We start from the raw sequence: 25,268 nt of genomic DNA, 5'->3' as shown, positions 1-25,268 counted from the left end.
TGGATGACATTGTATATTAAGGCCACTTCCTGTAACTTACAGGAAGTAGCATTAACATACAATGTGTAAGGATATTAATAATTCATGATATGAACTTATATCTTATATTGTTATCTTGCTAACTTATTATATCTTATTGTTGACTATAATTATCTTCCTGTGCACCGTCGGTGTCTGGTAGCCACTAGCCATCTCATCTTTATCTAGGTGACATTGTATCTCGCTAAGAGCGGCCATCCGGATCCAAATTGAAAAGCAGCCGCATTTCTTGTTACTTGAATAGATTACGTTGGTAGATTCTTTACTTAACTTTTGATAATTTAGTGTTCTTCTTATGATTTCTATCGGGCGTAAGCGGTGCAATTATTTATCTTATGCAATGACGCACATTGTACGTGACGATTCCCCACATGCACATTGCACGTGACGATTCCCCACATTGCACGTGACGATTCCCCTGCTATGCTTCGTGACAATTTGAACACCACATTAAACGCTTCTTACCCAGTGGACAGTCAAATTTGAAATTTCTTACCTATTTTTTGTTCCGTACGAGACATAAGTTTGTACTTAATCCATATTTCCCTTCCCAAGAGAAAAAGTTCAGCTAAATGGTATCTGCTTGAACTTGTCTCTTCGTGAGATTATTAAATCTAATATGTGTGCGATTTCTTGACTTTCTTACTTCGCACTTGTTCTTTCCTTGCCGTGCAGACCACGATAAACCTTTCACATTCTCAGTAGTGTTGATTAGCCTTTTTAATCAGTCGTGGTTACAAAATCAAATGTAAAAAGAGGTAGCGAGAAGACAGTCAAAAACTCTGAATTACTTTATAATCACATTGGTGGATTTTTGTCATTAATTATTGATAATCCATCGTGTAGAGGAGAATTAGAATACTTACGATTGCGCCTGCTAATTATACTAGTCACTTATTTTCGTTTGATCGATCTCTTTAATTGCTTTCAAGAAAGTTCCGAGAAGGTTAACCAATGGTCATGCATCTAAATTCTACGCATAAGTCAACGTAATTAGATTCTGTGATTGAATTTTCTTTTGATTATAATGTTATGATTGCAAATTATATGCATATATTATGTGCTATCTAAAGTCACGTTTACTTTGATCTTTTACAAGGAAGTGATGGTTAAAAACCATTTATTACTTCCTTAAAGTTGATAAGTATGACGTCACATCTCTAAATCTAAATCTTTATAAATTTTAATAGTAATACGTTCGTTATTTTGGAGATAGAGCGGTATTGTGAGTTATAGCTTCAGCAAGCTCACCATATAAGGAACATGATGAAGCCATACCCACAATCCCGCCCTATCTCGTCCAACTTATACAGTTTTTAGTCGTAAAGCCTTCACATGTTGCAGTAGTCAAGGCAGCGAGTTTCACAAAGCACCATTAGCGCTACTTTCTCATACCTCTTCCTGGGTACCTACCCTGGGTACTTACCCCCCCCCCCCCCCCCCCCTCCTGCTTACAAGCTTAATTATATTTTACGAGAATGTATTACTCATGAGGCATGATTATGAAGGAATTTAAGGAAACGTGTCTTTTTAGTTTAAACCATTGTATACTGACTCTCCTATTTTCAGTTTAGTTGAAACCATGTCAAACATAACCGCTCAAGAACAAACCTACTTCAAAGTAAACGGAGTAATCGCCCTGACAGAGTTCACTGTAGGAGCCTCCCTGAACCTCCTCTGCTTCTGCTACTTCCTCCGCAGAAGCACCACCGCGGTAAACTCCCTATTTCTGGCTATCAGCTTCGTGGACATCTGCTTGTGTTCCAACATGCTGTTCTCTGCCATTTCCGCGCTCAACGAGGGAGCCAAGATGTGTTTCAGCAGTGCAATCCTGTGTAATATATGGGGGCTGGTGTGGCACACGGGGCAGGGTTTATCTATGTTCCTGGTGGCTCTGCTAGCTTTTGCTCGGTACAGATGCATGACCCAACCTTTGAAGAAGATAAAAAGAAGGACCATTCTCATGGCCATCCTGGTGTACTCAGCTTTCCAGATCTTCAAATCCACTCTGAACTATTGGTACATTAAATCGAGCTACCAATACTCCCCCCAATTTCTGGGCTGCACCGTCTCAAACATCAACACGACACGACTGTCCAGCGTCGACAAATCTCTATATTTCTCCCTCTACATCTGTGAAATCCTAGTACCGGCGATCCCCATTATAGCTTTCTCCATAGGGACAATGATTTGCCTGAAGAAGAGCAGCAAGAATCTTTCAGCCTTGGGAGAGGACAAGATGGTTTGTGTTAGGAAGCGAGATTCGGCTGTAACCATGTTGTTCCTGGTGGGGGCTTATCTCTTCTTCAACATCAGCTACTGGGGATTGCTCGTCGGGGATGCCCTCTATGTTTTCTCCGACGGGAAAGTGAAGTATTATATGGCAATATGGGGTAAGGACAACTTGAACACATATTACATGACCTATTATGCTGTATACATTCATTCGATCATCCTGAACTCGACTGCCAATGCGGTGATCTACTTCATCAGGCTAAAAACCTTGAGGGTTTCAATAAATGAGCTGGTGGTAGGGGTGGTGAGGAAAATAAGAGGACAGTGTCAGAGAAAACGGGAGTACAAGAATGGTAACATACTATCTCCTGTCTCTAATCGTAACCTTACACTATGTACTAAAACTAGTTCTAGTCCTTTCATCGGTCAGCATCAGACACCCCGGACATATAATAGACCACCTGGTATAAAAACAGCTTTAATCTTAAGTCCTCTTGCCGTGGAACATCAAATTCAATAACACATTTCAAAGCGAGTGGAAAGAGTTATATTTGGGTCAGGAACAATGATCTTCAACAGGAAACAAACTGACTCAGTCATGGAAATGAAAGAAAAAGAAGTCAATAAAATTATTAATTAGCTTAAACTAATTAATAACGTACCCGATAGACGCGGATCTTAGACTCGTATTTGTAATAGTCGTCGTCAAGAGAACAGGACTCAGTCTTTTGGCAGACAGTTGCTCCTGGAGGAATTTTACAAGTAACATAATTGTTAATTTAATACTTGAATGTTTTGTGTTGGGCGGGCGGAAATTAATGGAAGATTGAGATTCATGATTCAGCTCGGGCGTTATTTGAACTTGAAGCAAGTAAATTTAGATTAGTTTTCAAATAGAAGCTAGCATGATGAATCAAGATTGCTTCAGCTCACTTTAATCGCATCAAGCTATCTTCCTTTTCTTAATGTTTTCCCCAGTCATCTTTTTAGTTTAGCGGCCGTCCTAAGTAGATGGCCCCTTATTAGCCCATCAATTTTAGATTTGAAAACAGAAACGGTATCGTATATTTAACTCATTTCCTGTGTTCTGGCAGACTATAATTTTAAAAGGATTTAAAACATTGGTATTACCGTATAAGTGTTAAAAAATCTTATTCATGGATGTAAATAAAACTGAATCTATACTTGAGTATAACTAATTTATACAGGTATAAAATGAGTAAGAACTCACTCTTTAAAATAGCTCAAAGAAACTGATATTTTTCAGTAAATTGAAAGGTGCAGACTGCAGTAAGTTAATTCTATGAGTCGATGGGCGAGACTGGAGATACGAGCTATGTTCAATGTTTACCTGAATCCATTGACTGAATTTATTAACAAATAAATAAATACATGGAATATAATTAGAATTACCCGGAGGGCAGTGGGATGGAGTAAGGGAGTTCCTTGCTTTACGACCAGGGTTCCTTCTAACGACCACAGGGCCGGAAACTCTGTTGGGAACAGTGTACGGAGCGGAATCACTTCTCTAGGGAGAGGGGAGGTCAGGAGAAGATTATTGTAAGGAAGGAGTAGGATAGATTGTTTAAGTTTCATGAGGACAGTGGGGACTAAAAAGCAGATGCTGAAGCGAAGGTGATCATGGAATTTGGAAACACGAGAAAACTTAGACTCTATTAAACTCACTCGTCGCTGTTTTCGCTTCATTGACAGAGAAGATCTTATCTTTTCTTTGGACTCCTTCAAATCAGGAAATAAGCTGTCCAACTGAAAATAAGAACACCTTCAGGATCTGGTTCAATTTATTTTCCAGATTTATAAAATATTTTATGCATGCTTGAAGTATGCAGGTGTACTTTATATCCTTATACTGTATACGCTGCGCGGCACGATAGCACGTGTACATAGTCATAACTAATTATGGTAATCTCACCAGAGCTTTATTACGGCGTATTTTATCCAGTCGTGATCTCTCATACTCTGATATCTTTCCGCCTATCTTAAAATTCGTGCTTCGCTCCGATAACATAACATTGACAAGAGCTGGTGTGGTCAATATTTTATTTTATTTTAATGTGACGTTACTAATTAAATTACAATTGAAGATAATTTGATGATTCTAATTTTTTAAACTAGCATGATAGATCGACAACGTTACAATCATAAAACTATCTTAAATTGTAATAAAATTAGACCTAATATTTATCATATTATATATATTTATATGTGTTACATTTATTCATTTACTGAACTATCCTTAAATTTTCATGGCATTATCATTAAAACAGTAAATTGATGCGATGAAGACATGTCAGCATTCCAGCATTCCAGCAGTAAAAATCACATAACGAAGCTTCATATTAGGTTATCGCTCACGGAAAGTAAAACACACAACAAGTCGTTTGAGTTCGTCATATGGTTTCATACATCAACACAAATAATTACTACATATTCAAAAATCTTAAAATTCATATATAAATCAATTAAAAAGAAATGAAAATAATCCCACATTGAGATACTGATAAAATAAAGGTAAAAATTTGTATTTTAATAACGCGGCGGGTTGCATTTGCAACTCGTCATGATATTGGAACTTTGCTCCGGCGGTTGTTTTCTCTATTACAATCCCCAATCACAGGACAACTCAAGACATGGGCCTGTGTTTCTTCTTCTTCCTACTCGAAGTACTATCATCCGAACTATACTTCCGATCATCATCAAACTTAGCGCTGAACCTGAAACTGGACGGAATACCCGGTACATTAGTCCTGGCTGTCTGCCCCTTAAGGTCTATCACAACAGCGCAGTTATTAGTAGGCACGCACGTGGGCGTGGTCCTGCCGTATAACGTGTAGTATAGCTGTGCTAGACAACACCTCAAGTTAAAGTCCTGGTGCTCATTCAGCAGTCTCCACAGTCGCTCGACTAAGTGGAGGTTGTTGAGGAAACAGTCCTGGTGTTTTGTGAATAGTGGTAGTTTGTAGAGCTCCTGTACTGCGTGGCACCGGATAAAGGGAGACTGATCGAACTCTATCAGAGACAAAATAGTGTTCAGATCCCGCTCCGAGCTCTCGTTTTTTATGAACAGTGCGAGAAGTTGTATTGCCGTGCAGCGCACGTGGAACGACTGACCCCGCTTCAGATGCGCGCTAAATATCGAGCTATCCTTCAGATTGTCCATGATGTGCCCGTACTGAATAAGCTTTGAAATGAACCGTAAACAAGCCCCTGATATAATCTGCTGGTAACTGGGCATCTTCTTATCTATATTCAGATAACACACTATTTTAGGGAGGACTTGCTTAACATGTTTCAGATTTATCTCCATTTTGTAGTCTACTTTGTGGGGCACAGTGTGAGTTAGCCCATCTATTATAGCTACTATCATCCAGCTGTCATCGAATTCGTTCCGCTGGTTGTCGTTGTAGTAAAGCTGCTGGTAGAGGAATTGGACGATTCTTGGAGTTGTACTCCCAGCTACTTTTATCTGACCTGAAGTTGTTGTGATAGTTACACTTACAGTATTTTATTTGTTGCAAATTTAGCAAATTTAGCATCGGCAAAACGCTAGTATTGGCAAAATTTGTGATTTTTGTTTAAATATAAGTTTGTTAAAAGATTCTTTTTGAAATGTAAAAATGTAAAATATTATGTGTGTTAAAACTTAAATATCATAAGCAGTAAAGCAGTAAGCAGTAAACAGTAAGCCCAGTATTTAACAATAAATTCAAAAGCCCCCAAACCTATCGCTCTCATGAACTCTTGCTGTATAAAATAAAGCGGGAAATCGCTGAAGTCGTTCATTCTCGTGAACTTCTCGTTATCAACACTTCCGTATAACTTCCGGTAGAGACTGATCAGGACCTCCTCGTTAACAGTGGGGTCCCCTGAGATTGATATACAGGTTGCCAGGGACTTTAGGGCTTGTATCCGCACCTGGGCAAGGGGGAGAATGAAGGCAAAATGTTGGGGCAAAACAATATGTATTTTACAATCATATAAAAATCAAAATTAGCTGACCATTACAACGGATAGCGACCACTCTATTATATCACAGTATAAGAATGCAGTTCACTGCTAACCTGGTAGTAGCACTTCTCATCAAGAAGTACAGTGCTGAGGGTGGTGATGGTGCCTTGGGAGGGGAAATTCGGTAGCACCTGAAATAAGGTAAGAGTAAGTAATGGGACTACTTACCTGAAATAAGGTAAGAGTAAGTAATGGGACTACTTACCTGAAATAAGGTAAGAGTAAGTAATGGGACTACTTACCTGAAATAAGGTAAGAGTAAGTAATGGGACTACTTACCTGAAATAAGGTAAGAGTAAGTAATGGGACTACTTACCTGAAATAAGGTAAGAGTAAGTAATGAGACTACTTACCTGAAATAAGGTAAGAGTAAGTAATGGGACTACTTACCTGAAATAAGGTAAGAGTAAGTAATGGGACTACTTACCTGAAATAAGGTAAGAGTAAGTAATGGGACTACTTACCTGAAATAAAGTAAGAGTAAGTAATGAGACTACTTGAAGCTGAACAATGAGCATGTGTGTGTGGTTGGGAGTATTTAATGGTGGTCGTTGTATATCCGATTTCTAGGTTGATCATATGTTTAACACAAGTTTAATTCATTTTCCCAGACATGAAATAAGCCTCTAAAATACAGCATCAAACCGGAACGTTTGCTCCAACTCCAGCTTGAAGCAGACATTACATGTCTCCAATGCAGCCTCTCCGCATGAAACTTAGAAATAATGTGACTAGCTGATGACTAGCTGACGACTAATAAGCTAGCCCCACAATACTCCACTATGACGAAGTGTCTGAGCTGAATATCATAACACGCGAAGATAATAAAAGAGGGTGAATGCTAAAGAGGGTAACGACATAGTCTCGGTAAATCGCCTAGTGGTAAAGATTAAACATACAAACCTCAATGAGGGGTTTAGGCATATTTTAGTCACAATATTCAACAAGTGTATGGAATTGGAACCTGATAACAATTCAGATACTTACAAATTCAGCGTGATTCATGACCCAAACACGTAGATAAGCAGTCTTTAGTATTCTAACGTGGTGGATTAAAATGAACAGTTCCGGACTCACATTTCCGGACTCACAGTTCCGGACTCACAGTGCTAGTAGATGAGTAGATCACTTGCCAAAGAATAAACGCCGAGGAACAGTGGCATTATCCTACTTAATAACACCATTAGCTTGCCATCAGCAAGGTTTGTTGTTTATGGATCCAGACTCACGATAAATGGTCAAGTTTTACACAGGCTAACTGAATGCAAGGCTTCATTTTTAGAGAGCGCCAATGCCTTATGCGATGATTTACACATATTTTTGTCTGGGTAAGATTATTTAGCATTTTCACGATTAACTGCTCTTAGTCGTTACGATGAGAATCTTCTCTGTGTTGGTTCTAGTGACCTTACTGGACCTGCTCACAGGGAATCTTCATGGTAAAGGTAGGCACTATGTCTAAAATTGACGTTAATGGGCGAACAATGTTCCTACTTCCTTGCCATGTTTTGTCGTATTATTATTTTACCATTTTGCATTTCTGGGGTCCGAGTGTTATTGAGACCCCAGGACCCCTGTTGAGAAGAGAAAAGAAATTACACATCGTTTGTTTTATGTAAACATCTCGTCTTATATAAACATCTCGTCTTAAATCGGTCGACTGTTTGTGATCAATGACAACGTAATTACCATAATTTCAGAGTGGAAAATTCCCAAGGAAAGAACTAAATCGAAACTCAGAAAGACTCTATCATATGAAAGAGATCCTGATCTCTTCTTCTTCGACCCAGTAGAAGAATCTGTGGAATTTAAATTCGCCGTGAAAAACAAAGAATCTCTCCTAAAGGAAGATGTGAAATTTACCATCTACGCAACTCTCTACAACCAGAGCAGTGATCAAGTTCAAGGAACTCTCGATTACGTTGCATCTGTTCGAGTTTTTCATGACATTAACAGCGGAAAAGTTAGAAAATCGCAACTGGCTTTGATTGACGGACCCGAAAATATTAATAAGATTGTAGACACAACATCTCTAGGAACGATGTCAGTTGAAACTGAGTCTGTTTTGATCACGTGGGACGTTACAACGAAGCCCTTTGCTACATTAAACAACCTCCAGCCAGCAACAGGATTCAGAGACTCCTCTAAATTAAACCGATGGAAAGACATCATCTCAACCTCCAACATCAAGGCTATCAACGTCTACCTATACTCCTACAACAAAGGGAACAATAACCAACCACTCAACTTCTTCGACGTCACCTACAGGATATCCTCAAAAATCTACTGCACCTCTCTTTCCAGCTCCTCTCTCCCCAGCTCCTCTCTCCCCAGCACCTCTCTCCCCAGCTCCTCTCTCCCCAGCTCCTCTCTCCCCAGCTCCTCTCTCCCCAGCTCCTCTCTCCCCAGCTCCTCTCTCCCCAGCTCTTCTTTCCCCAGCTCTTCTTTCCCCAGTTCCTCTCTCCCCAGCTCCTCTCTCCCCAGCTCTTCTTTCCCCAGCTCTTCTTTCCCCAGCTCCTCTCTCCCCAGCTCCTCTCTCCCCAGCTCCTGGTCCCACATCACCCCCAACACCACTCCAGTCACTCCAGGACAAACTGTTCTAGTGGAATGTAGACAGGAGGGGTATGTTGTTATCTCGGGAGATAGTCATGTGACCTGTACTGTGAACTCAGAAGGCAGTTTGTTTTACTATCAGCAGGTACCGCGCTGCGGAATTAGACCAACAGGTATGTTTTCAGTTTTATTGTTCTAGATTTATCTACTGATATTATCATGTCCATTATTATTAATCTAAAATATTCGATTGATATACATATCAATATAAAGCATAATTAGCTATTATAGGGATTATGTAATCTTCAGCACTCCTTTGAATATAATTTGGGGAAATTTATTCAAAGGATGCTGGTCGATTAATTTAAGAAGATACATGACATTTTTAGATAACTTACAGCATTAAGAATATAATATAATATATTCATATCTTCGACAATCATTAGAACCAAGGCGTTGACCCTGGCCTTTATCGATGATGGGAACATTCACCTTATTCCAGTGTGAACAGAAAGTTTACCTCCTTACAGTGTTAGATGTGGCCAAAGAGTTTTCAGATAAACCAGCCAGTTGTAAATTTGGTGTATTAATCCAGACTCCAGAAGGCGATCTTGCTAGTTACCATCTAATTTCAGAGTGAAAATCACTCTTGTCCTCAGTTTGAAGGTTGACAAAACTTGTCCTTAGCCGTCGTTGTTGAAGAGACAGTAAAGCATTGATAAAACAGTATTAAAAGGCAACAGCTGTACCCCCCCCCCCCCCCCCCCTATAAGTATATATATAGTAAAGATAAAGATTATATTGTGATATTCAGCACTCCGTAGGACCGCTCTTGCTAGACATTCCATTTGAGAGTATTGTTGAAAAAATATGTCTCATCCTTTTATTAAAATTTGACAAACCTTGTCCTTAGCCGTATTGGTAGGAGATGTAGTAAAGCATTGATTGAAAGGTATTATAAGGCAACAGCTGTATGATTGTGGCGTTTCGCGAGTCAAGGTTCGCCACTTCACGTGCAGGCAGCACGTGCAGACAGCAGGCAGCACGTGGCATCAGCCTGACCAACCCTCTTCCTGATCGGTAACAGTACTTGAGCGTATTACTTCCTTAGTGAGGCCCAGGTCAGTTTAAAGGTCATTGCAGGATATAACATACATATTGTCCGGCGTCCCATATCGTCCTTAGGTTCAGGAATAAGGATGAATTAATAGGTCACGTTGAAATGCGGAACAAACTTTATTGTCATAATACAAAAATTATACATTATATCACCGAGTAAGTAGAAGAGTATCCCTCTTAAAAATTTGATAACCTTGTTGTTAGATATCGAGATTTTGTGTCTTTGCAGTAAGTTACTTTTAGTTAAATCCTCGCTACAAAACGCATAATTATCCTATTAGTGACCGTGAAGTTATCCCAAATATGATATCAGTATGTTTTTTGGCTGCTTTCATGGTTTTTAGCCACAAACGTTTCACTTTATTGATTTCCGGCACACGAACCTTTACAGGACATGTATTACAGATTGTTTGTGGATATCTTGGTTAAGAAGTATTCATAGTTATAATTAGTTTTATAACTTTGTTTGTATTGGAATCGTTTTTCTCGATTAATACGTAAAATGTACATTGTTTTTATCACGACTGGTTCCCCAGTTTTCTGATGTAATCGTTTAAGCGTAAAATATTGAATTCAACTGAATTCAATATTTGTTAACCTTCCATCTGCTCGCAGCTGGCCATAAAGTGATTATTAGCCAAAAATAAGAAGATATCATCTTTTTCATACCCGATTCATAAGACTCTAATTTCGATTATGACACTATGTTATTCTTGGAATTCACTTGAGATCACATGTCGAGTCATAATAGTGCGAAATATACCGCGTACAAGCATATTATGTGTTCAGAACGAAAAGGCTTCAGTTATAAATACATTTTTAAGAGGTCTCGAAGACTCATTTTTGTAAATCAGGTCATTGTTTTGCGGTTTAACACCTACATGATATTGTTGTCCTTGTTGATCTATCTCAGGCCGGACTGTATCGATTATTTTCTATAATTATTGACGAATTGGTCATCAGCATATTATGACCGACTGAAGGAGCATGTGATGTAAGAATATTGGACACGTTTATGTCACATGGGTAAGCGCTCAGTATATGTACTGTTCCATAACAATAGTAATTAATGTACATAGCGTTTCAGTAACTTGTATGCAGCTAATTAGCAATCTACTTTGTAGGACAACTTGAGGAAATGATATTTGTAAACTCAACCAGCCTCAACAACCCACTCGATCTCGGAATATCAAAACTAGGATTCAACCTCCTTCTTCTCTACCACACACTAGCAATAATGATAGGACTTATAGGAAACAGCCTGGTTCTCTACGGGTCTATAAAGTACAACAGTCTCGCAGTAGACTCTGTGTCAATAGTCCTGCTGCAGGGTCTTGCAGCGCTTGATCTGAGTGTTGTGTTGTTCTTCATGTCCTCGATCTGGTTATCCCTGATGGCGGGAGGCTGGGTTACAGGGCCTGTAGGCTGCTGGATCAGCGGGTTCGCGTCCTATGTCTGCACCCAGGCGGAGATGCATGTGGTGGCAGCTATCTCCCTGTACCGTTTGTTTACTCTTGTAGCTCCGTTCAGGGCACGTGACGTCACAAAACGTCACGGGGCAGTCTTGCTGGGTGTTATCGTGGGACTCTCTGCTGTCCTTAATTTCTGCTACCATGCTGTTGGAGCTCACTACGTGTTCGACCCACAGTTTGGTTCTTGTGAGATTTCTATATCACTTTCCCCGACTAAAACCACCATAACGTATCTCTTGTCTATGGTCTGCTACTGGGTCGTGCTACCTACTGTTATACTACCTATCTCCAATATAGCTATTCTGGTGATAGCCACGATCAAGGGTAAGTCTGGACGTTTGCCAGGGAGAGCTGCTCTGGTCACAGTGAGCTGTGTCACGTGGGCGTTTGTTTTCTCAGCTACACCAGTTGTAGTCAGGATAGGGTTGCAGACCCTGGACCCCACCCATCCCATCCCTTCATGGTACCTCCTTGCAGCTCAGGAGTTCCTCTTCCTCAACTCTGTTCTCAATCCAATTATCTACACTATCACTAACAGGTCAGTTAGGCTTAACAAAAAGATGTGATCTCACAGCACTTCCAATTTCCCGAATTCTAATATTTCAGCCTTGAAAGCTGTAGGCTGTACGACGGCTAAGAGTTAAGACTAAACACTTCCTAACACTACCCAAATTCCTTGCTCCTCTATCCAATCTACATTATTTTTTGACATTTCTCATTATTTTTTGACATTTCTCAATTTTCAGAAGTTTTAGAAGATTTCTGGTGCGAACTCTGACTGGAAGGTTAGACGAAGCAATGAGTTTAAATAGTGATAATAACAGACAGGGAGGGACTAGCATAAACGATACTGTTTACGTGACACGGAACGATTGTGCTTCTTGACAGTTTTGCAACAAGTGTTATCACCACTGTTAGCAATAAGATGGATAAAATGTGTGAGGTCATTTCACCTTGAAACAGTGAAAGTGGAATGATCTGAAAGAAAGTTGTGGCCCCAAACGTACAACACTGTGACAAATACCAGCTTGAACGTACTAAAAAGTAACTCCAAAAACAATAAACAATTGAACTGTGAGCTCCACAAACCTCTGCAGCCATGTGCTGGTAAACTACATCCCTCTCATGCAACAACATAGCCTGCCACATGTAGTCCGGCATCTCAATAGAGGTCTTACTGAGCCACAACATGTCAGGGTCTACTCGGAGCCAGATTACAGGGCTGTCCTGGTCACTGTGGGACAGGTCTATGTCTACCTCCTCTCCTGGAAATGGTACTGGTTTTAACACGAGCGATATAATGACATTGTTATTTCAACACAGGGGTCGTTCACATATTACGTAATCAATATTTGAGCAATTTTTACCCCCCTCCCCCCTTCCGTAATCAACCGTAATCAAGACCCAACCCCCCCCCCTCCTCCTGACAGCATCATTACGTAATCATGGCCTGACCTCCCCCCCCCCCCGGCCCCCTTGACTTTTTTCCTAGAAAACACTTTTCTCTACGTTTCATGCTACCCTGATCATGCTATCATGATGAGCCGAAATGATTGTTATGATATCCGGCCAAGCACATTCTAAACTACTTACTATTATTAGCCGGATATTCGATCAATTTCTAAATTTTATCACTGTCAGAGTGAAATATAGTGTAATTTAAATTGAAATATTGTCAAATTGTTATTATTCTAGAGAGTTACGTAATCAACGACCGAACCCCCCCCCCACCCCCCGTAATCAACCGTAAGCGTTTGAAAAACCCCCCTCCCCACTCGGCTGATTACGTAATATGTGAACGACCCCATATTATATTCAACTTGTGCCCACGGACAATGTGGTGTCCAAATATTCAAATAGTGGGTGTTTTTAGTGACCGACGACCACCTTTAGTATACACCCTTTAGTGAATTAGTGGGGTGGCCCAGAAGTAACTACCCACAATTCTGAGTTGATTGTTTACAACTAAGCCGAGTTAGACCATTTTAAGATCTGTCGGATGCATAATCCTGGCACTTAATCAATTATCAAAGCAAATGTGTCTAGAAACTTTGGAGTTCCTAGCTCAAAACGTTCTCACTTTATAGTGACAATATTGAGAATAGTGAAAAAGAGGGAGTGGCGTGCCCACACCCTCTGTAATTGATGAATCTAAGTTTCCCAAGTTTGACCCATATAGACTATATTCTCTGAAATTGTTTAGCAATTCTAAGAAGAATTAGGTGAGTTATAAAAGGGTTGCGTGTGAGTAGTTACTTCTGGGCCTGTACAATGTACATATAAAAGTATACACCTTTATTGCATAGATCTGTTTAATGAATAAAGAGTAAGGAGTGATGATTTAACTTTAGATACAATATTGTAAATAATTACCAGTAAATAGGGGGATTTTCTTCTTTTTGTTTCTTCTGCTCTTACTCTGACAGTTCAGTTCTTGCAAAACATCATTCTTTTCAACCTGATAACATTATAAACTTGTTAAAATCGGCAAATTATACTATTGAATCATTTCAGAAGTTTCGATATTTAAGGAAAGTCGTGTTTTATTTCGACCAAATATCAACAACATGAACAATATCATAAAATGTAACATGTATCCATTATCCTGTCAACAAATACAAATATAACCTGGAGAAGATTAGAGAAGCTGCCATCCAGTTCCTGCACCAGCACCGTCAGTTGACCCACATACTTCTCACAATCATGCAGCGTCTTTTGTTTTATCGTCACGTCCGCCACGTTCCTCTTCCTGTTGAACGCGAAACTGAAGTTGATGGTGGTGAAACCAGGCTGGTAAACGTACCGGGACATGAAATCTGACAGATCCTTCCCAGATACAACCTGAATGGTTTTCAGGAAGTCCTGGGTGGAGAGTAGAGCGTTTATACTGCTGCTTTCTCCCGATGGGTTTATCCAGGCCAGAGAGAGGAGTTTCTTGATGACATTCTGGATGAGTTCCTTGTTACCAAGCCTGTTCTCCACAATCCTCATAACCAACATGCTCTTCAGCTCCATTAGTTCCAGGATGTGGGGTGGGGTCAGCATGGGGTCCATGTGAAATATCTGGGAGTTGTTACCAGAGGTCAGAGGGTAACTTTGGGACTTGTCTTTGAGGTGGAGTGGGGGGAGAAGCTGATCGCATTCGAAGTTGTAAACTTTCATCATCTGCTGGTACACCCAGAACCTGCATTCGTTGTTACCGAATATCTTGTTCATGAACAGCAAGAACAGAATGTTCTTTATCCCTACTACTAGCCACGTGTCATTGTACGATTCCGGGACTATGAACACTCCGAAATACTGACTAGCGATGGCCATGCCAAGTGCCCGGCGAGTGTGGAGAGTCTGGTCTATGATCCTGGCAGAGTGGAGGAGGTTTATACTAGCAGTGGTGAGAGAAGCGTAGCTCTGATAATCACTTAACAGCTCATCTACAAACACTATCTTGTAGTCTCCGAAGGGGAGGGACATGTTCATGTAGTCCACGTATATAGGGTACACTCTCTGTAGGAACTCTGTAGTGTGCTGTAATAACGGTACCATCCCTTTCGGGCAGAAATACGCAACATTGTTCTTAGTCGGCTCAGCTACAACCTCAAAGTTCCCTATCGCAAAACCTATACCGGTGGCCGCAGTGGGGATAGCTAGATTGAAGACATAGCTCTTGTGTTTCTCGTCAGAGGACAAACTGTACTCTTTTAACTCTCCGGAGGAGACGACAGTAAGTTCGGCGTTTACACTGAATTCCAGTTGCCAGTGACAGCGTGCTGAAGCTGAGTCTATGCAGGGGAAACAGTAGCGGGCTGAGTTGGCGAACTGAGATGTGTACAGGTGGGCTTTCTCTGAAATTAAATTGATTGTCACGGTCAAATTGAAGACATTTTACAGTTAGCAAGTTGTGAATTTGCATTTAGTTTAAGTGAATTTGTTATAAAAGTTAACATTCTAAGTTGCTAGATTGACAAATTATTGAAATTATTCTCAAGGTTTACTAACTTATTCCGTCTGGCCCATCAGGAATATGGAAGTGTATCCCACAAATAGGATCCTCAATAGAGAACTCTACTCGAACCTTCACATTAGCCCTCGACGTGTTGGGGGACGCTAGCTTAGTCTGAATTTCCTTCGGGACGTCTATTTTCAATTCTCCCTGATTCTTGAAATCGTAATCATTCTTCAGGATAGCTCCTTGGTACTTGGTGAGGAAATAGTCAAGTTTACGCTTTGAGGGATCCCCACAGATCTGATGGAAGGGGTCATCATGAGTGAACTTAACATCTTGTATATCATCCACTGTGACGTTGTAGATCCTGGTTTGCTGAGTGTTCAGTGAGACGAAGGTTATAATATCGCTCAGCGGTCTAATCGTCAGCTCCGTAAACCCGGAAATGGATTTCCTGGTGAAATTCACAGAGCTGATGCTTACGATTTGGTGGAGGACTTCGTAGTCCTCCTCTGTCTTGTCTGAACCCATCGTGCGGAGTGCAAAACTAAGGCTTTGATTCCATACCTAGGCATGAAACTTTTGTAAAATTTCGAAAACTCAGCAAGTTTCGTTTCATTTTGATCAAAAATTATGTAAATGAATTGAGAGAACTCTACACGCAAATAAGGCTGCAAAATTTGATGAAATCATAAAATTCAAAACAATTCCCATATGTTCGACGTTAATCTTTGTAATACAATTAATACAATAATCAGTAATTCCACTGCCAGATACATCAATTATATGCTGTTCAGGGTGCCTCAAATAATTTAACTGCCAGTCACGGTGGGTGAAAGTTATAGCTAACGGACAATATGGCTAAATCTAGCTATAAAGTCTGTTAGCTAAATAGTCCGCTAGAATACCAGTTTGAGATCGTCCAGATCCAGGAATTCTGTCTGATCAACTCGGTTACAAATAGGAACCTCGACAGTTCATAGTGCGAAAATAATTCTTAAAAACTGTTTGTTTTTTTAAAGGGGAATACCATTCTTTAAAGAGGCTCAATCGTTTATTCGGCTCTATTTGAGCATATTACCCCCAGTTCACATATCAGTTACTTTCTGTTCTTGTAGTCAGCATTCAGTCCACTTTTAATAACATCAATACTCGTTCTTTAAAATAGGTTTATACAGCATGGTGGTGACGTATTTCCTTTTGTACCGGTGTGTAGCTCCGAGCACCATTACTCCATCTCTCACGGTCAGGGCGTATAGGTGATTCAATAAGACGTGCTGAAAAGAGGAGATAGTGAGTAAATCTGGAATAATCTCATAGTGTACGAACATTAATTGTCTCGCAGTAATTGGGTTGATATATTGGCCATGTCAGCGATGATAGACCAAGCGATATAGAATACAGATAGTAATATGGTTGGAAACCAAGGGAATAGGTATGGTTTGGGGCTTGGGCGCTTTGAGCCAGCCAGTACTAGACTGGACTTACCTTGAACCGGCCATCTGCTCGTTGACATGATTGATTTATGGAAAACACGAGCAAACGAAATCAAATGTGCGCGGCATCTTCGCGCAAAAATAGGTTTGCTTTCCACTGGAATATTGCGAAAGTCATCGCGCGTTCCATCAACCAGTAGATGAATCCATAAATTTGGAACATGGGCACATCGCAGTATTGGCCGTATTTGAGTGCTGGGAAGGCTCAGTTCGGTTTTCTAAGATGGATATAGCCGTAAGCTAGGCCTAGGAGCCATCAAAAGTCGTATAAAATTACCCATGGAATGACCAGAAATGAACGAAAATGAACATTATTCTCAAAGTGCTCAGAATGGTTTAAAATGGGTCGGAAAGTGTTTACATTGGTCCTAGGACCACTCAAACCAAGTTTGGGAATAACTGCATGTCTAGAACCGATGTGAAGGTGGTTCCAATTTTGATTTTTGTAACCATTTTGGGAACATGGGGACATCGAAGTATTGGCTGTATTTAAGTGCTGGGAAGCCTCAATTCGGTTTTCTAAGATGGATATAGGTAAAAACTAGGCCTAAGAGCCATCAAAACTCAAATAACATTACCCAGGTTCATGGAATGAACGAAAATGAACAAAAATGAATATTGTCCTAAAAATGCTCAGAACGGTTTAAAATTGGTCGGAAAATGTTTATATTAGTCCTAGGACCACTCAAACCAAGTTTGGGAATCACTGCATGTCTAGAACCGATGTTACCAATGTTCCAAAATGTTCCAATTTTTGCACAATAATCCTCCTGAGAATCCAGATTTTTGGAACATGGGCACATCGAAGTATTGGTTGTATTTAAGTGCTGGGAAGCCTCAATTCGGTTTTCTAAGATGGATATAGGTAAAAACTAGGTCTAAGAGCCATCAAAAGTCAAATAACATTACCCAGGTTCATGGAATTCTGTTGGACGAAAATATTGACTCTTTGCCACCATTTTCTTACCATTCTGAGCGCTTTAAGGATAATTTTCATTTTTGTTCATTTTCGTTCATGAACGAAAATGAACAAAAATGAAAATTATCCTTAAAGCGCTCAGAATGGTAAGAAAATGGTGGCAAAGAGTCAATATTTTCGTCCAACAGAGTCTTAAAGTTGCATTCAGAATTATGTACAATTAGCACACGTACCTCCAAGAGAAGGCAGAAATTATTTTATTGGGCAACTATTTTGGTTTTAATAATCCCCCAATATATTGATATAAATTTTTGACATCATTAGCTGTATTTGTTCGTTGAGGGATGAAGGTTGCAGGTGAAAGGGTTGGTTGAGCGGCGCGAGGTAGGTTGCTGGTGAAGGGGTTGGTTGCGTTAGGTAGGCTGGTGGTGAATGAGTTGGTTGAGGGATGAAGGTTGCTGGTAAAGGGGTTGGTTGAGGATTACACAGGATTTACACAGGATTTACACAGGATTAAAATTAAATTATAGATCCATTATCATGGACCGTCATAATTGTTTACAGAAGTTAATGAAAACAATCATCTTTGCTTGAAGTCAGGGCCAGGGTTATCCTTGAGTCTTAATTATGACTAATTCGCGAGGTTCTCACCAAATTGATAGTAAAATTGTTTAAGTTTCGTGCATTTGAATTACGCTGACGCGTATCTTCGGTGAAACTATTTCGCTCTTCGGAGCAGCGAAGGAAAAAAGTGCACACACAGTTGACAGCATAGGAGCGCCTTTCTTGAAATTGAATATACTGTGGGGTGTTTGGTTGAATATCAAGTGAGCGGTGGCAGTGAATATGGAGGCTCTGATGATTTTGAGGAATTACAGTTGAGTAAGGAGACAAAATTTCCATGAGATGATCTTTGAGATTTGTTTCATTGATATTGCTGGAGTCGGTGATTTCATTGCTTATTTCAATGATTGGCATTTGAGAAAGATTTTTGACTAATTTCGACCTCTGTTTTGAATACAAGTCACATATGTAAAGAACATGCGACTCGTCTTCGATGGTCTCAACGCCCATACTTGATTGGCACCAACCACATAGTCTTTGCTCACGGGGTGTGTTGGAGTATCTGCCTCTTTCAATATGGAGATCATGTGCGCTGATTCTAAGTTTGAGTGAGGTGGACTGCTGGTGCTTCTTTGAACTGGTAGATAAAGAGGTAGGCTCATCAATTTAGTGAAGGGATTCACTGTCGTTGTGTCTGTTGTGGTTAACAGAGAGGGAAAATGATTTGTATAACTTAATTATCTATTTATTCTCTTGTTATTCATTAACAAGCTTGCTAAGTTAATCCTATTGCTGATGACCTGATCTGATCTTACGCCTCTACATCCGATCACACCAAATAAGATCGGATAACCTTGCTACGCTCGGATCACCTTATTCAGATCACATCTTTATTTGCTTCCACACATCTATTACACGAAGTGATGTGATACAAATGAAACTGATGTGATCTAAATATAGGGTGTACATTGTGTGACTGTCTGACTGTTTATGGAATCACTGCATGCCCAGAACCGATACGAGGGGTGCAGAATACCGAACCATCTTAACAGTACAGTAAATGAATAGTCTGTTGATTGGCCTTATGACTCTTTCGTAAACTCTTTGGAATTGCTCAGAGCGGTTTAAAATTGGTCGGAAAGTGTTTGTATTGGTCCTAAGACCACTCGAATTGGAACATTTTGGAACATTGGTAACATCGGTTCTAGACATGCAGTGATTCCCAAACTTGGTTTGAGTGGTCCTAGGACCAATATAAACACTTACCGACCAATTTTAAACCGTTCTGAGAATTTTAAGGACATATATATCCATTTTTGTTCATTTTCGTTCATTCCATGAACCTGGGTAATATTATTTGACTTTTGTTGGCTCTTAGGCCTAGTTTTTACCTATATTCATCTTAGAAAAACGAATTGAGGCTTCCCAGCACTTAAATACAGCCAATACTTCGATGTGCCCATGTTCCAAAAATCTGGATTCTCAGGAGAATTATTGTGCAAAAATTGGAACATTTTGGAACATTGGTAACATCGGTTCTAGACATGCAGTGATTCCCAAACTTGGTTTGAGTGGTCCTAGGCCCAATATAAACACTTTCCGACCAATTTTAAACCATTCTGAGCACTTTGAGAAGAATGTTCATTTTTGTTCATTTCTGGTCATTTCATGGGTAATTTTATACGACTTTGATGACTCCTAGCTTACGGATATATTCATCTTAGAAAATCGAATTGAGGCTTCCCAGCACTTAAATACAGCCAATACTTCGATGTGCCCATGTTCCAAAAATCTGGATTCTCAGGAGAATTATTGTGACAAAATTGGAACATTTTGGAACATTGGTAACATCGGTTCTAGACATGCAGTGATTCCCAAACTTGGTTTGAGTGGTCATAGGACCAATATAAACACTTTCCGACCAATTTTAAACCGTTCTGAGCATTTTTAGGACAATATTCATTTTTGTTCATTTTCGTTCATTCCATGAACCTGGGTAATGTTATTTGAGTTTTGATGGCTCTTAGGCCTAGTTTTTACCTATATCCATCATTTACAATTATTTTTGGCACTATTTAGAGCTTATTAGGGCAAATAAATGCATGGGACACTTTTGGGACAATTTTGGGACAATTTTGGGACATGTTCCAAAAATGTTCCAAAAATGTTCCAAAAATCTGGATTCATCAACTCCCATCAACATCAAAGATCCTGTCAACCGCCTCCGACATCATCTTCGCTATAGATACGGGGTGCCACTTACAACAAATAACAACCGCAACCGTCATGTAAACAAAAACCTGGGGTTCTGGTAGCAAGGTGGGGTCTTTGCTCTGGTCGGTCTCTGAATTGAGGATACCTCTGCTCAATTGTACAGGAAGCTGGGGAGGAGGGCCGGCGTTATTGTACATGCCCATGTCCGGCACCTCCGATGTGAAGCCATCGTCAGAATACTTCTGATCTTCCTCTGAAATGTACAAATATTAATAACCGGCTACAATCTCTGTCACAACAGTATTGGTTACTAGTAGTGGTTACTACTAGTTACCAGTAGTGGTTACTAATGGTTACTAATACTGGTTATTATGAATACTTCTGATCCTCCTCTGAAATGTACAAATGTATAATGTATAATGTATAATGTACAAATATTAATAACCGGCTACAATCTCTGTCACAACAGACAACTTGTGGGATTTCTCAGTGTAATTATGCTCATTGGACCCCCAGAGTGCATATTTTGCAATGAAGTTATATTTGATTCTGACTCCTGAGGGTAATTTGAGCAGAATTTTATCGAAAAATCCGGAGAATTTTCATATATGAAGCAGGATTGACACCAGATAATCTAAAAGTTGGACATTTAACATGTATATGGGTTTTGTTGATTTTCTGCGCTCTCGTGATGCAAGACAACTAACCGTTCTAGAAAAGACACGAAACTGAAATTAGGACCACCGCACAGATTCTACAGACAATAATCATCGCTTTTAGATTAACTACTAATCGATCAGCACATGCGAAAACAAGCATTCATCATAGAGCAGTTATCACGATCATCAGCAAATAAAGTAAAAACACATCAGACTCACTGATACCAATCTAAAGAGGAGGTCGTGGAAATGCCTGCTCCTCATATATCACTGCTCTTCGTAAAATCGAGAATGGAGACCATAGAAATCTATAAATATTATAGCCCCCTGGGCAGGAATGCAAGTAAGCGTTACCATGTGAACCGTGCTAGGTGAATTAAAACTAACCTCCTAAATCCTTGTAGTTGAAGGTCCTGGCAGCACCTCCCTCAACTCCTTCCGTACAGGATATACAGAGCGAGCTATCATCTTTAGTTACCATTATAACGTTATTGAAACCACCTGGTTCTTTGAGAGTTAAGGAATTTGTGAAATGTTCGAATATCAAGACAGTCGTACTAACCACACTTGATTTGTAGGCTTAGCGTGGAATAATGTCCTAGATTTTCAGCAAGTATGACGTCAGAGAAATCATGATGACAATTTGACTGTGTTAACTAGTGCTTGATTTGATTTAATTTAGCACTCGAGAAGATAATTGTAAAAAGTGACCGTTATATTTTGTCTAGAAAAAATTTGCATTCAGTTTTTAATCTTTCTTATTTTCAATGCAAAAACAGCGCCTGCGAAATGTCATGATACATTCCAGGCATACCACAAGGCACAGTATCAAAAGAGAGGGAAAAATATACCATTTCTGGTTATAGAGTGTAGAAAATGTAGGCCAATTTTTCATTAGTCTATTGTTGGAGAGGGGCCAGCCAAAAAGCATAAAGTTAAGTAAGGTAAAGTAAGAGTTCAGTTCTAGGCAGATTTGAGGGAGATTGATAGCTCAACCTTCAAAATAAAATACTCAAGTAAAAATATTCGCCACAAATTCATCAACTGGATTCAAATGGGCAACTACCTAATTTGTTCGGAATGTTGTTCAACTTTGGATCATGTTTCCACTCGCCGTCAACGAAAAACTTGAATTCGTACGTTCCCGGCGTCAAATCTGAAAGTGAGACGCTCTGTAAATTTTTGTAACTAACTGGGGTAACTGTGTTTTACTATTTTTGCATAAATTCTACAGTCGTACTTTTTCATGCATTTTTGATGACAATAAAAAATCTCTATTCATATTTATTTTCACGTAATTTTTGGGATTCTTGTTTTTAAGACTGTTTTGTTCCACCTAAATATGAGTCAAACTTAATTCTATTCAGGAGGTTCTATAAAGATGATATTTTATTCGAAGAATTCAAGAGCTTAAAATGTGCATGATTCGCGTCTCCAAACAAATCTAAAGTTAAAAAAGAAACAAATGTGTATTAAATAACTTAAATAACCTAAGAACCTACCAACAGATTCAATGTACTCGTTATCACAGAACTTCATAGGAAGTCGTCCCCACTTGTTAAAGTTGCCACTCAGACACACTCCACTGTAGTGATCCATCACTGACTCCTGCCATTTAAACAGCACTGGTATCACGGGAACCTGGTCTCGCGGTCTCTCTGCTTGTTTTACCTGGCAATCCGTGATCAATTAATTAATTAATTACCTGACAATTAATTAATTAATTAATTAATTACCTGTACATGGCAATTAATCAATTAATTACATGTACCTGGCAATTAATTAATTAATTACATGTACCTGGCAATTAATTAATTAATTAATTAATTACCTGTACCTGGCAATTAATGCCTGGTTAGATTACTAAGTTAAAGAATGGGAAGCAAGATAATTTTATGTTTTCTTTGTCGTTTGATGTAAAACAATATACAATAAGTTTCCTTTTTAATTACAGTAATATAAAATATCATTTATAACTTGTAATATCATTTATAACTTGTAATATGTACATGCACACTACACGTCTTATATGACCCTAGAAAATTCTACTCCTCTGGTGGGGAGGTGAGGCATATTTGTTTACTTGAAAGTCGACATGACGTGATCAATCCATTAAATTATTCCATATTACATGGTATGCCCCACCAGAATCCACATCTATAACCTTCATTAAGCTGGAAATCTTTAATGCCAAACATTTAAAAGTTCTAATATTCTGAATTCTAGAACCTTCTTAACTGCTGAGCTCCCTAAACTTACCTCTCTTATAATAACCGGCTCATTAGAGCTTCCCTCAATCGCGTAGTCATCTTACCTCTCTTATGATAACCGGCTCATTAGAGCTTCCCTCAATCGCGTAGTCATCTTACCTCTCTTATAATAACCGGCTCATTAGAGCTTCCCTCAATCGCGTAGTCATCTTACCTCTCTTATAATAACCGGCTCATTAGAGCTTCCCTCAATCGCGTAGTCACATCTTACCTCTCTTATGATAACCGGCTCATTAGAGCTTCCCTCAATCGCGTAGTCATCTTGCCGTTGTGACTGCGCCTGACCCATCTATACACTCATCTTTTACTGTTGTAAGGATTATTTTATTATTTAAATCATTCATTACACACAGTTACTGCAAGATTGGAACGAGGAGTTTTTGAATTGACTGAGGAATGTGTACTTTACACAAACGCTAGTATGAAATTATTTTACACTGAAGGTATTTATTAAGTTACAGTGCAGTGTGGCATGGTCTTTTTCATTTTCTCGAAAATATATCATATGCTAATGCACAACAATGAAGTTTTAATTTTAACTGATCAAAATGTACGAATTGCTAATGTTTTGAATTCCAGTCAATTTTTGGATTGCAAAATTTGCTAGTATTTGCTCAAAATTTGCTCAAATTGTAAAGAAATATATGTAACAAAAGCTGGTACGTTCACATAATTTTTAGTAACTAGTAAACAACTGTTCTTTGACAGCTCAGCCTTTTAATCCAGGATTAGATAAAGTAACACTGATTTTATTTTCAAGAATACCAAAATCCACTACATTCAAATAAACAAATAGATCGAGGAAAACCAATGATGCTATAATAACAGTACTGGTAGATGGCTATGGGCAAATGAGTTTTACTAAATGTAAATACACAAGTTACATTTTAATGTAAGTAGGCTTTTACAGCAAAGGTAATAGAAAAATGTTCCGAAAACTTTTCAGCTTCTAGCTTCTAGCCCAACAGTGCAGCTGTTTCACATCCAACCCCATACACTCAGCAACAACTTTTATAATCAATACAAAACAAATGCTACAGTAAACAGTAAGCAAAATATATATTGCATTTATGAGTACTGCTCATGTTAAGAAATTTACTAAACTAATAAACATAGGTATTTTTTATAAACAATTTTGTGTAAAAGTTTTGAGAAGTCCACTAAACACTGTGCAGGGAAACAATCTAGGGATCTTCGCACCACTCATTCTCCTTGCGGATCTGTTCCTCTTCCTCGGGGGTAAAGTCGTTTTTTATATTGAACGTCTTACGAATCTCCTCTGCTTTCTTCCCTTTTATCATGTTGGCGACTGTCTTGCAGGTAACATCCAGTAATCCCTTGATGTCCAGATAGTTAGCAGCAAGGATCAACTCGAACAAGGTTCCTTGATCTACTTTGAGGAAATCCTGGTCCCAACTGTCAATATCATCGTTCTCTTCTCCATGTTCTCCTCATCTTCAGGCTTGGGAGGATCGTCCTTGTGGTGCTTACACCAAGTGATCACCTTCTTCAGAATCATAGCACTGACATTAGGAAGTGGCACGGGATCATCATCCTCCTCGTCCATACCAAGGTCTTCCAGCATGGTGCTGATAGTGCCAGATTGCTTGGCAATATTGATGTCAACATCAAAAATATCTCCATCACTACTCTGCAGCTTGATGTTTGGCATGGTTACCTAAGGTGGTATAAAGGTCATTGGAATGATTTCATGAAACAGAATCATAATGAAATGACTTCATAATAAATCTTAGTG

The 25,268-nt window shown here is 39.3% G+C and overlaps 5 protein-coding genes across 9 annotated transcripts in view; 1 reads left to right on the top strand and 4 right to left on the bottom strand.

Moving 5' to 3' along the window:
• The window catches only part of LOC134819537 (uncharacterized), a 31,412-nt gene extending 27,099 nt beyond the window's left edge, over positions 1-4,313 (bottom strand). The window contains exons 1-4 of the mRNA XM_063829525.1: positions 4,208-4,313; positions 3,961-4,041; positions 3,688-3,802; positions 2,937-3,019 (exon numbers count right to left, since the gene is read on the bottom strand). Of these exons, the coding sequence (XP_063685595.1) occupies positions 2,937-3,019; positions 3,688-3,802; positions 3,961-4,041; positions 4,208-4,303 (375 nt within the window). The 5' untranslated portion in view covers positions 4,304-4,313. The remainder of the gene's footprint in view (positions 1-2,936; positions 3,020-3,687; positions 3,803-3,960; positions 4,042-4,207) is intronic.
• Positions 1-25,268, top strand: part of LOC134819545 (S-formylglutathione hydrolase-like) — a 97,632-nt gene that overhangs the window by 22,040 nt on the left and 50,324 nt on the right. The window lies entirely within an intron of this gene.
• On the bottom strand, positions 4,673-15,953 carry LOC134819528 (transcription initiation factor TFIID subunit 2-like). The gene is made up of 7 exons (XM_063829514.1): positions 15,444-15,953; positions 14,076-15,289; positions 13,821-13,905; positions 12,537-12,712; positions 6,357-6,434; positions 6,018-6,210; positions 4,673-5,766 (listed from the first exon to the last, which is right to left on the bottom strand). The coding sequence occupies exons 1-7, from the start codon at positions 15,919-15,921 to the stop codon at positions 4,919-4,921; spliced, it is 3,072 nt and encodes a 1,023-aa protein (XP_063685584.1). The 5' UTR covers positions 15,922-15,953; the 3' UTR covers positions 4,673-4,918.
• LOC134819546 (5'-AMP-activated protein kinase subunit beta-1-like) overlaps positions 16,070-25,268 on the bottom strand; it is a 96,890-nt gene continuing 87,691 nt past the window's right edge. The window contains exons 2-7 of one of the 4 annotated variants that reach the window (XM_063829543.1): positions 23,502-23,813; positions 22,745-22,913; positions 22,309-22,398; positions 21,630-21,749; positions 20,670-20,836; positions 16,070-16,667 (exon numbers count right to left, since the gene is read on the bottom strand). In XM_063829543.1, coding sequence (XP_063685613.1) covers positions 16,536-16,667; positions 20,670-20,836; positions 21,630-21,749; positions 22,309-22,398; positions 22,745-22,841 — 606 coding nt within the window. In that variant the 5' untranslated portion in view covers positions 22,842-22,913; positions 23,502-23,813 and the 3' untranslated portion in view covers positions 16,070-16,535. Of the gene's footprint in view, positions 16,668-20,669; positions 20,837-21,629; positions 21,750-22,308; positions 22,399-22,744; positions 22,914-23,501; positions 24,231-25,268 lie in introns of those variants that run through there. The other 3 variants (XM_063829544.1, XM_063829541.1, XM_063829542.1) reach the window with 3 other exon arrangements.
• On the bottom strand, positions 24,327-25,184 carry LOC134819550 (S-phase kinase-associated protein 1-like). The gene is given in 2 exon segments (XM_063829547.1): positions 24,327-24,944; positions 24,947-25,184. Coding segments are annotated over 2 exon segments (486 nt in total). The 3' UTR covers positions 24,327-24,696.

The sequence above is a fragment of the Bolinopsis microptera genome, chromosome 8, assembly GCF_026151205.1.
Source record: "Bolinopsis microptera isolate Bmic1 chromosome 8, MBARI_Bmic_1.0, whole genome shotgun sequence".
Taxonomy (NCBI): domain Eukaryota; kingdom Metazoa; phylum Ctenophora; class Tentaculata; order Lobata; family Bolinopsidae; genus Bolinopsis; species Bolinopsis microptera.
The sequence above is the reverse complement of the archived record's forward strand: the minus strand, read 5'-3'. Positions and strand labels throughout refer to the sequence as shown.

What these genes read in the sequence shown, in the direction of transcription:
- LOC134819528 (XM_063829514.1), bottom strand. Translation starts at nt 15,921, where the DNA reads ATGGGTTCAGACAAGACAGAGGAGGACTACGAAGTCCTCCACCAAATC. An exon ending in TGATGGGCCAGACGGAATAA is followed by an intron (nt 15,290 to 15,443) that starts GTTAGTAAACCT and finishes ATTTAATTTCAG; the next exon opens with AGAAAGCCCACCTGTACACA. An exon ending in GAAAATCCCCCTATTTACTG is followed by an intron (nt 12,713 to 13,820) that starts GTAATTATTTAC and finishes TACCATTTCCAG; the next exon opens with GAGAGGAGGTAGACATAGAC.